An 11,992-nucleotide genomic window follows, 5' to 3' on the forward strand; every position below is an offset into this window, starting at 1 on the left:
GACCATTGTCCACAGCACCTCCAACATTATGATCCCACATAAAAATGTCCCCCCTTAAGCTGTTTTTTTTTTTGTTTGTTTGTTGTTGGGTTTTTTTTTTGTTTTTTTTGGTTTTTTTTTTTGGTTTTTCGAGACAGGGTTTCTCTGTGGCTTTGGAGCCTGTCCTGGAACTAGCGCTGTAGACCAGGCTGGTCTTGAACTCACAGAGATCCACCTGCCTCTGCCTCCCGATTGCTAGGATTAAAGGCATGCGCCACCATCACCCGGCAACACTTACAATGTTATCTAACATCTCGAGAAAAATACTTTGTGGTACTAGGTGTTGAACTAAGCGCTCTACCACTGACTACATCCCCGGCCTTAAATATATTTTTAAAGCACACACACATGAAATAACTCCTCTTCGTTTCTACTCTCCAGGAGAAAACGGGGAAACTAGTTCTTGATGAAATCTGAAGATGGTCAAGCCCTGAAGGCCCAGACCTGGACAGTTAAGACAAGATTCTGTGTGGACAAATCAAGAAAGATGGTGAATGCCAAATGCCTGGAACGAAGCCAGCATGAGAGAGGGGCAGTTCCTGACAGTGGCCTGCTAACTGTGCCTGCCTCTCTTCCTTTGTCACTACCCAAACTACAGGGTTCGGGGTTAGGTCTCAGGTAAGAAACAAGGGTAGAGATGCCAGAGATGCTTACTGTTGGAGAAAACTTCCTGTTAACCTGAACCCACTGCATGTGGGCCTTGTAAAGATGTGGATAGCTTGAAGCTGATTCAGAAGTTTGTGGCTTTCTGGTTGAAGAAGCCACTGTAACTCTTTGTGCAGAGGGAGAATTGCCTGCCTCTCTAAGTTTGGGATCTTGCAGTTCTAGAGATGATGATGACTTACGAGATCTACTGTATAAGTTCACAGTAGATAACGACGATAGATTATAGTCTTGAAAAGGCAGAGTATTATTGGCGTGCTCTCCACTATATAAGGTGATGTATTCGTTAGTTAAGGACAGGCAACCATCTCACAAGCTAAGGTTCCCAGAGTTTTGTACATGCTAGACAAGCTCACCACCACTGGGCTGGAGCCCCAGTCCTCTGAGTGTTAGGAAGCCCCTGTGTTCCTTGGAGATTTCTGCTTTAAAGGGATTTTTTTTTGGTCCATTTGTTTAGTTTGTGGGTATGTGTCTATGCAGGTGGGCACATGTACCACAGCACACGAGCGATCACAGGACAACTTGCAGAAATTTGTTCTCTCTTTTCATCACGTGGATTCAGGTCATCAGGCTTGGCAGCAGATGCCTTCAGCCACCGAACCATCTTTGCCTGCCCACCCCTAAGGTTTCTGTGTTCGTCCCTGCTGAGCACAGCGACTGTGGAAAGGCAGGAGGTCAGAGCACCGTGGAGTGCAGCACATGTGGGTAGGAAGCCATTTGGGGGTCTATCAGGGAGATGCCAATGTTCAACCTTACTATGGAAACAAAGCTGGTCCACAGACATTCCCCTGAGACCCAGAGTACCTGCAGGAGAGTAATCTGGTTCTGGATGAAGGGGTGCATGGACAGGTCCACCTTGACCTGCTGGGTCAGAGCGGCCCAGTGCTGGCTCACCAAGTAACACTTGTTCAGACTGTTCTTATCCAGCATTCCTGGGAGAAAAAGAAAGAAGGTGGACCTAGAAATCCCCCACAGCTGGGCCCCGATGGGAAGTCTCTGGGAAATCCCCCCAGCTACCCAGCGTACTTAGAATGTACTTGGAGATGTGGAGGGGCAGGTAACGGATAAAGTCCCGATATTTGCTGGACCCAGAAGACAGGACTTGAACCTCATCCAGGCTCAGCAGCAGGTTGCACGGATCGTCTGCCAGCCTTGATACACCCGCTTTTCCAGAAATCTGTTTATTCATCTCGGAAATACACTGGAGCGAACTCTTCCCTTTTTCCTCTAGAGCAAAGCCAGAGAAAGGTAGGAGGTTGGATTGCATCTGTGATGACTCTAGTCCCTGGGCAAATCCACTGCGAAGCCTGCCCCCAAATAGGTCTCTGTGTCTAGCCAGGGGCCACCGACTCTTCTCATCGGGCTCTTTCGCCACCAAAAGGGAACCTCATGACTCAAACACACAAGTACTTTTCGGCTCCCGATGTAGAGTGAAGACCGATAAGGCATCTTAGCTGGAATTTCCTAGAAAATGCTCCAATGAAAGAGAAATCAGTCCAGAGAGTGCTTGTCATGCAAACATAACTACCTGAGTTTTGATCCCAAGCACCAACTTAAAAACCATGTGCAGTGGCCCACACCTGTAATCCCAGCACGGGGTGGGGGGCGGGGGCAGGAAACAGAAAGATCCCTGGGACTCACAGTCTAGCTATCAGTGAGCTCCCAGCTCCATGAGAGATCTTGCCTCAATAATTAAGATGGAGAACAATTAAGAATACCTGAGGTCAACCTCTGGCCTCCACGTGCACCGCACAGCATCTACACACACACGCACACGCACACTCGCTCACACGCACGCACACGCACATGCACACACGCGCGCACACACACACAATACGCTAGTAAAAGAAAAATTGAAACAATTTAAAAGGAGGGAAGTAACGAATTAAAATAGCCTGGTTAAAAGTGTCGCTCAGTGCTGAAGCACTTACTAGCAAGGATGAGGCCTGAGGTTCAGTGATCAGCATTGCACAATTACTAAGACTGCTAAAACATTGATCATCGTTGGTCAGTATGACTAGGGGTCAGATGGCTAGCTATTATGCTGTTCTATGTACCTTTGAAATGTGAATTTTTCACCTAAAAGGTATTTTGTATTTCTCATGCCTAGTTCATGGGCCGTCATCAATCACACAATGTTTCAGACAGTGATGGACAGCATGTAGGACCTAGCCTGGTTATACAGTAGGCTACCCCATCCAGGTTTATGAACATACACGTCATAACGTTCACACAATGGCAGAATCAGCTGGCAATACAATTGTCAAAACACATTCCTAACTTGGGTGTGGCTGCACACCTGTAACCCTGCCGCTTGAGAGGCTCAGACAAGAGCTACATGTTCAAGCCCAGAGTTAACTAACTACTTAGCAGATTCCAGGTCAACTTGGACTGATGACCCATGAGTTCATGTGCCTCATTTCAGAGACCATCTTGGGAAGGTCGTCTGGTCTGGAGCCACACTCCATACCACATTAATTTCCCTCAGAAAACTGTATCCAGTGCTTCCAAGACAGCCGCTGATGAGGTGAACTCTAGAGGGCCACCGTGTACCACACCAGAGCTCAGGGGACAGACACACTGTGGCCAAGGATAGAGGGGAAAACTGGGGGACGCGCTAAAGAGCTCCTTTCTGAGCTCTTTTCAGGAGTGTCTTAGAGAGCCCACAGGAGTGAACGTGTAAGCATGAGTGGCAATCATGACCAGTGTGTAGCCTTCTACCCTTACCAGCTGTGAGAATTAAATGAGGGAAAAAAATCCAAGAGCCTGGCACATAACGCTAAGGGCAGGCTAGTTTTCACAGCTGACGTCCCCAGCTTGTACAGCCTTGTCAGCGCCTCCAACTCCACTGAGTTTCCCCGACCTCATATACAGAAGCCCATGACTTTATGTAAGGTCATATCCTGGAAAAGTCATCATAAGTAAAAATAATACCTCTCTGCCACGTGCCTATGATTGTGATAAGTGGGGGAGTCAAGAAGGACCATGAGTTTAAGGTCAGCCAGGGACACATAATAATAAGACTGACCCAAAAAGCCACAACAAAATGTTTTTACTACCCCATAACCATTAAAAAATAAAAAAAGAAATCTTAAGTCAAACTCTGTAGGTGCTGGTGTTCTCTGACACAGGATGCCATCCAATCACACACAAAAAAAACCACCAACAGATTTTGTTTTTTTAACCAAAAACCCTGTCGGGTGAACAATGTAACTCACCTGATGCTAGAGCCTGGACTTACCAGTAGTGTCTTTCTCATTTTCAGCCCTCATTTTATTGCGCGAAGGTCTGGACATAGGGAACGACATGGGTTTGGGTCTAGCTGCCCAATGGACATATGAAGTGTCAGATGCAGGGTTGTAGCTTTTCTCGGGGAAAAACATTATATCGTTGGAGTCTTGATTGAGGCCTGGTGAACAAAAGCCAAGACAAGTTTGCACTGAAGTAGGTGTACAGAGGGAGATGAAGTAGAGAGACAAGGCCTTGTCTTTCCTCGTTTGGTTAAATGCAGTCAGTTTCTGGAATCTCTCAGTCAATTGCTAATTGAAAAGTGAAAAGTGAAACCAAGCAACCTGTATCTGCAGAAGACATCCACGGAGCTCTTGTCCCTCGTCCCTGACCAGTCCAGCGTAATAACTGCTGCTGCATTTGGTCCGGAGTCAGCATTAAAAGTGAACTAGCGACAGCTTAACATTTCCGGGAGGTTTGCACAGGCTCTGCGCAAATACTATTTTAGATTAAAAAGAACTTGAGCTTCTATGGATATTGAGGTCCTAGAATCAACATGCATGCATGTGTATGCACACACACACACACACACACACACACCGAGAGAGAGAGAGACTGAGAAGCATCCATGCAGAACAAACCAGAGACTTATTAGTTTTACTCGAGGCCTCTGAGTTTCTGTGTAAAAATCTCGGAAAGCCTCCCCGGGGGCTCCGCCGGGAAAGCTATGCTGCAGACTTTGTTAGCCTTCTGTATTTAAGGAGAGAGTGGTGGAGCCATGGGAGGAGCTGCTGGAAGGATGGCTCTCCGAAGCTCTCGCTGATTCCCTTCAACGTATAACTGCCCTTGTAGCAGATTAGAAACCTTAACTTTTAAGAAATACTTATTTTTATGTGCACTAGAGTGCAGATGCCCTTGGAGTTCAGAAGTGGGCGTGGAGATTATGAAGTACCCAGTGTGGGATCTCTGCAAGGCATCTCTCCAGCCCCAGAACTTCTTAACTTTTTAAGAGAGATGATCTCCCAGGCAAAGAAATTTGCCTTGATCTATAACTAGTCTTATACAACCCCAGTGTAAATCGCTGAGTCTTACAGCATTGGATGGAGTCATAGAAAGAGAACTATGGACATATGTGCACATTGCACAAAAGAGCCCAGTACAGTGGAACATGCTGGGGGCTCTCTGCTGCCATGCTGGATGATCAAGCCCCAAGGCTCAGATTCCCCAGACTTTTGTTTCTTTATTATAAACTTAGGGAGCAGCCCGCTCATCTAACTTAGTTTTAATGCACTTGGATTCACTCACTTTTTTTTCCCTCAACTGTCTCATCCTTTATATTCTTGACACCAAAGATACAAAGAGAGGGGTTGGAGAGATGGCTCAGTTGTTACTTGCGGAGGATGCAGATTCGGTTCCTCACACCCACACGGCAGCTCACAAAAGTTGGTAACTCCAGTTCCAGGGGATCTGATGCCCTCATTTGGTCTCCACAGGCATCAGACATCTGCATACATACATACCCGTACACATACATACCCGTAGGCAAAACAACAAAATAAAGATAGATACATCTTTAAAAAGAAAGGAAGAAGGAAGGGAGGGAGGGAGGGAGGAAGGAAGGAAGGAAGGAAACCAGCTGACATGTATGAGGATCTCGTTGCATCATCTGACTTTGAAATTCCTTTGAAAGTCGTGAATGGCAATGCATGCCATTAACCCCAGCACTTGGGAGGCTGAGGAGGAATACCCTTGAGTTTCTAGAAAATAAGTGAAATGTATGCCCTGGCAATGCTGAAGCATGCATGGGCAGCCCATATATGGCAGGTCTGTTGACCTTGTCCATATTGGGTTCCATGGTCTGAGTTGATAAGGACGAATGACCAGGTCTCTTCCTCAAGAGGGCACCAGATCTCATTACAGGTGGTTGTGAGCACCATGTGGTTGCTGGGAATTGAACTCAGGACTTTTGGAAGAGCAGGCAGTGCTCTTAACAGCTGAGCCATCTCTCTGCAGACCCTGTCTCTAAATCAGGGATGGGGGGAGTTCCATTACCCCACAGGTAGGACCACAACTCAATACCCACTTTCAAGAGCTCAAACTCCAAAATTCCTCCGTAAGACCACCCCTCCTGCTGTCCTCACCACCCCTGGCTAAACCTCTTCTCCAGTCCCTAATCTCCCTGAACCACTCTATGACAGGATCTCTCCCACTCGAAAGACTCCTGCCTCTCTCCTGCTTTATTTTGCTTCCAAGACTTTCCTGTCAATACTCAGGACCAAGAAGTTTCTCAGCAAGGCCCAGCAATGTTTTCATCAGCCAGAAACAGATGCCTGCACCCCTCAGGCCCACTGGACAGCACCTCAGACCAGCTGCTCATTTTGGCTCATTTTACCAAACCCTGTTGGAGACTCGAACACAGACTACTGCCTGTGAGCTAGTGCCCTGAGCAATTTGGACTTTTTAGCCACATTTTGGCCTCTAGAACATCTTATTAAGATTTGGTTTCACACTTAAGCAAGAAATAAGGTAAGATGAAACATTTTTTAAGCTGTAAATTGTGTTGTTTGGCCTGACTTCTGCCCATTGCTGCTGAGAATAGTTTCCCCATCACGTCCCTCCAAGCCCAGTCAAACGCTAATGCAAGAAAGAAATGACACCAGCTTGCAGTGGTCAGAGTCTGGGGTCAGCTACTCCCAGCCGGAGGCAGACAGAAAGCTGTGTTCAGTCCCCATGGTTGAAAGGTCTGTCCTTCTGTCTGTGTTTGTCAGCTGATAGTTTTCCAGAATGAAGTCCCTCTCCGCACTCCCTCCTTTGGTAAACGATCGGGTGTCAAGACAAGGTTCACAGAACTGTACCCTGCACAGTGGGCGGTCACCGTCCTCCCTAGTCTGCCTGCACCTGTGCCCCGCCACAAGCCTGCATTCTGGTCTCTGGGGCCCTCTGCCCTCACCTGAGATATTGTTCCACTCTTTGACGAACAGGACTCTGATCGCATCGGCAGCAGTAAGCAGTAGCTTTGAGTCACACATCTGCAGCAGCAGGAGGGTGTAATTGGCCTTGGTCCGATGGGTGCTGTTGCCGAACCAGTACAGGATCTCCTTCATCTTCTGCTCCGCTGTTTTATCCAACATCTGGTTCAAGGAGGACTTCACAACCTTCTCCTCCTTCCCCTCCTTCCTGCTGAATTTGATCCGAGACCTGTTATAGATGAAGTCCTTCCCCTGGGTGGTCTGTAGGATATTCTGGAAGTAGTGTAACAAATAAAGGCTATTTAACTGCCCCAGGATGCTAACTAGAAACCTCCTCTGGGATATGTCGCTGACCCTCCGGAACCACTCTTTGGTAGCAAAGATCTTCCACGCTAAGACACAGGTTTCACACTTCTGGCACACAGGAACCCAGTCGAGTCCCCTTTCACAACGAAAATAGAGGGCCTGCTTAAGTCTTGGTTCCATGTTTTCCATGACTCTCAGATGACCAGTTCATTTTAACCTTGCCCGTTAGCAACAATATCAAAACACCAGAGAGACGGGGGAAGCAGAAAAATAGCCTTTTTGGAGCCTCTTCGTGATAAACATCTGGAGAAAACAGAAGCCACTGCGATGGATGGAAAACTGGTCTGACCCAGAAACTGCCTGTAGAAGTCTGGCTTTTTGTACTGACCTCCTTGGAAACATAGCTTTACCGTAAATCTTCTAAGACTGGCACTGCAAAAGTAGAGGCAGTTGCTGTATATTCTGGAAGAGCTGCTCATCTCATTTCTCTATCAGGTATGCTGTTCACCAGACGTAAAATATACACAGCCCCCTTTAAAAATACAAACATCTAGAGCTTTCAGTTGCTGTTAAAAATGACTCTTGAACATTCATGAATGTAGACTTAGGTGTGATCTTCTTACATTTGTAGTCACTAGACAGACCGTTCCACTGCCCCCCAAGTTATTGCCATGGTGGAAGCACAAATGTTTAGCATCAATGGAGGGTATTTAATCACTTCTCAGTGCTGGACAGAAATCTTCAGGGGACCACTGCCTGCTCCAGAAGTTTCAGTTGTCCCAAGGATAGCCTCAGTCACAGGCCCACCCATGTTGAGAGGGGAGGTAGTGTGGCTTGGTAGTGAAGACTGTGAGGTCTGGGGTACGGCTTTGGAGTCTGGTCCCCAGTGCAGCTGCTCCTTGCTTTGTGGTCACTTGATCATCTTGAGTTTCCTCGTCTGAAAGTGGATGTAACAGTGATGATTTCTACTTCACAGGGGGACAGCGAGGCCCAAGTGAGATGCTGTACACCTGAAAGACTGCCCAGCACTTACATCACCCTCACGACACAGTAAGTATCGCCACATCATCATTGCAGGAGTCTCCGTGTGTGTGTGTGTGTGTGTGTGTGTGTGTGTGTGTGTGTGTGTGTGTGTGTATGCACGCGCGTGTGGTTTTTAAAAGAAAAACTACATGAAACTTATGTCATACCTGCTATCAGAGATATTGTCCCTTCAGCCCTGACTCATGATACCCCCCAAAAGTAACAAATTGGGTTATTAGAGCCAAACACATGTACATAGGGCTCCTCAAGGAGAGTTCTGCTCACCCTGACATCCTGGGAGAAACGCGGTTCTCCCTGAGCTTCGTAAAGCATTCACCATGAAGCGTGACCAAATTCTCAGCATTGGTGAGAATGCATGAGTGTCCCCTGTTCTAGCACTCATAGATCTGAAATGTTTCCAAATGACTAACGAAGATGGGGTACAGTGATCACCTAGCAGCAGTGACGAGGTACGCTGAGATAATTCTCCTCCTTCAAACAAGACTAGGCTTATGTCTTAGCTATGTGGTCTTCGGCAAGCTACATCTCCTCTGAGCTGGCCTCAGTTTCTCCACTTAGGAGACCTTCAGGGAGGAAAGCAGATGTATTGTAGCTGATTGTGGATTTAGATAAACCCCACGACTCAACTGATGCTCTTATTTTGATTACTCCTCTGGCATTATATAACACAGATGGCTTTCCAGTGCCCTTCTGAAGGCTAGAACAGTTGGAGAAGGCAGTGGAAATCATCACTGGTTGCCTGCACTGGTGATCACACGTAAGGCCCGGAGTTGGGGACAAATGAGGTTAGTTCTAAAAGCTCACCCTCTTCTGTGTAGAGAGAACTGGAGAACAGGCAGAGGGCATTGAGATCTGAGCCACCACAAAGCAGGCAGATAGGAAGAGGAGGCCCAAAGCTCACTGTTTGAATACACAAGGGCAAGTGCCACAGCTGAAGGTACCTGGTTTGCAAAGGCTTGACTAAATTAGAATTCTAATCTGTGAGACTGACCTACATCCAGAAGCAGTTAGAGTTATTCAAGTTAGACATAAGGATGTATTGTGTAATTCCATCGTGATTTCTTGTAGAATGGCCTCTCTTAACCTCTCTGATCTTGGAGACATGTCCTTTTCCATCCATATTATGGAGAAAGCAGCATCCATGTCTCAGGGATGCCAGGATTGGAGTGAGAGAAGAAATGAGAAAGAGTATTCAAAAATAGCATTTGTGGTGGTTTGAAAGAAAATAGCCCCCAAAGGGAGTGGCACTGTTAGGAAGTATGGCCTTGTTGGAATAGGTGTCGCCTTGTTAGAGGAAGTGTGTCACTGTGGAGGTGGGCTTTGAGATCTCCTATGCTCACGGCCTCCCAAGGAAGCAGCATGAGCTGGAGGACAATGAGCTTGTAATGACAGTTTACATTAAAATCATGAGGCAAAAAAAATAAGTATTTGTGCATATATACACATGACTTCCTTTTTTCTTAGATAGTTAGCAACATTACTACTTAAATGATTAATTTGGGGAAAAGATTTTTTATAATTTATTTAACTTTATTTTATGTGCATTGGTGTGAAGATGTCAGATCCCCGGAACTGGAGTTACAGACAGTTGTGAGCTGCCATGTGGGTGCTGGGAATTGAACCCAGGGCCTCTGGAAGAGCAGCCAGTGCTCTTAACCACTGAGTCATCTCTCCAGCCTGAGGGGAAAAGGATTTTAACACTGCACAGCCAAGCACTGCTGTCCTGATCCTCAGTATTTTATAAAAGATCTAATGTCACTCATCTTTTCTGGTATCTGGTCTTTCTGGAAGACAATGGGACTTCCTGAATACAGTTTCCAAGGAAATCAAAGCTAGAGATAAAAAGTAAGCATGTCCACACAGCCTAAGTGGCTCAGTCTCTGCGAGCTATACAGTTGTAGTGATGTTTTGTTTGTGTTTTAACAAATAAAGCTTGCCTGAAGATCAGAGTGCAGAGCTAAGTCACTAGAGGCTAAGGGGTTATGGCTCACACCTTTAATCCCAGTACTTGAGAGTCTCACCCCTTTAATCCCCGCACTAGGGAGGTGGAGACAGGAGTGATATGGCTGGGCAGAGAGAGGAATACAAGGCGGGAGGAGACAGGAACTTAGATGCAGTCTGAGGGTGCAGTCTGTGCAGTGAGTCTGAGGACACAGTCTGAGGAGGCCGTCTGAGGACAGGATTGGTAGAGGTAAAGGTCCCTCTAGTGGTTAGCTGCACTGTTTCTCTGATCTCTCATCTTTCCCCACCTAATATCTGGGTTTTCTTTTTATTATTATTTAGAACAATTAGAATTTGTGCTATATGCAATCTGTGCTATGCATACGGATTTTGAGTGCATGTGGCACAATGACCCTCCCTGCAAGGGTCACCTGCCCTGGCACTCAGATACATGAGTGGTACAAATGGGGAGTTGGGCATTAGTACTAAACCAGAAGGGATCTTTCTAAAGGAAGAAACTCACACACCTCCTTTCTCCAGTCTCCAGGCTAATATAGTGGAGGCTCTGAGGCTGTCCACTACAGATGACAACCATCTATATCCAACCAGGGAGATCAGTAGCCAACACGTTACAGAACTCAGCCACTGAAGAAGCCAAGAAAAGATATAAATTAGAAGCAGTGAATCCAGACACAGCCCTGAGTATTCTGTTATCATCTTAAAGAATCGATTCCTGTTTTTCTCTTCTCATATGAATGGTTTTCACTTCAGTTTAAATCAGTATCTTGTGATCAAAAGACAAGGCTTGCTTTCTTCTAGATTAGTCTCAGACCATACACTAGAAAGGCCACACTTTGAATCAGCCTGACTTGCAGGCATTCCTTGCCAAAATATGGTGAAGCAAGTTGAAAAGTACTGTGGCTTGAACGTGGATCTAGAGAACACGTGTTGAAAACTTGATGCCCAATGCCATGATGTGGGGTGGTGGGGCCTGATGGGACATGTTTGGGTCATGAGGACTCCATTGTCATGGGCATATTAATGCTAACTTTAAAGAGTTCAAGGCTGCAAGGATGGTCTCCTTGCCCTTCCCTTCCACCCAGAGATGATGCAGATAAGACGCAAAGCCCCTGACATCAGACGTACTACCTCCCAGCGATGTGAATGGCACACTGGTTTTCTCTACAGTTTGCTCAGTCTTCCATGTTCTGATATAGCAACACAAAACTGACTGAGACAGAGAGATAAGAACCCTGATGTCTCATGGTGACTGATGTCACCAATCCTGGGACATTGACTAGGAATTCATAAGATTCCTGGAAAATGGGCTTTGCTTTCAAAAGGCTAAGGATAAATTGGGGCTGGCGATGGTTCAGTAAGTTAAAGCACTTGCTGAGAGCCCTGATGACCTGAGCTCTATCCTGGAGCCAACATGGTAGGAGGAGAGAACCGACTCCCCAGGTTGTCCTGCTACTTCTGTATACATGCAACATACCCCCTACCACACACACACGTGTGCACAGTCCACACAAATGCTTTTAAAAACAAACCAGGCAGTGGCTAAAATTACATCTGACTGCATCAAAGTGATTTTCTTCTGAGGTCTGGTTTGCTTTTTCTTTGTTTTTCACATAAGTCACACAATGTGGGGGGTGGGGATGGAAGGGGACAGAACACAAACAGTTGGCACACGCTTCCACAAGCTTGGGGAAAGTCCACAGCTTGTTAGAAATACAAGAATACAAAAATAGTCTCTCTCTCTCTCTCTCTCTCTCTCTCTCTCTCTCTCTCTCTCTCTCTCT

The 11,992-nt window shown here is 46.4% G+C and overlaps 1 protein-coding gene across 2 annotated transcripts in view; it reads right to left on the reverse strand.

Annotated features, from left to right (window-relative positions):
- The window catches only part of Cdrt1 (CMT1A duplicated region transcript 1), a 33,812-nt gene extending 26,232 nt beyond the window's left edge, over positions 1-7,580 (reverse strand). For both annotated transcript variants that reach the window (XM_026780600.1, XM_026780599.1), the window contains exons 1-4: positions 6,881-7,580; positions 3,944-4,111; positions 1,729-1,929; positions 1,507-1,634 (exon numbers count right to left, since the gene is read on the reverse strand). In XM_026780600.1, the coding sequence (XP_026636401.1) occupies positions 1,507-1,634; positions 1,729-1,929; positions 3,944-4,111; positions 6,881-7,394 (1,011 nt within the window). In that variant the 5' untranslated portion in view covers positions 7,395-7,580. The remainder of the gene's footprint in view (positions 1-1,506; positions 1,635-1,728; positions 1,930-3,943; positions 4,112-6,880) is intronic.
- Between the last annotated feature and the right edge of the window lie 4,412 nt (positions 7,581-11,992).

The sequence above is a fragment of the Microtus ochrogaster genome, chromosome 7, assembly GCF_000317375.1.
Source record: "Microtus ochrogaster isolate Prairie Vole_2 chromosome 7, MicOch1.0, whole genome shotgun sequence".
NCBI lineage: Eukaryota > Metazoa > Chordata > Mammalia > Rodentia > Cricetidae > Microtus > Microtus ochrogaster.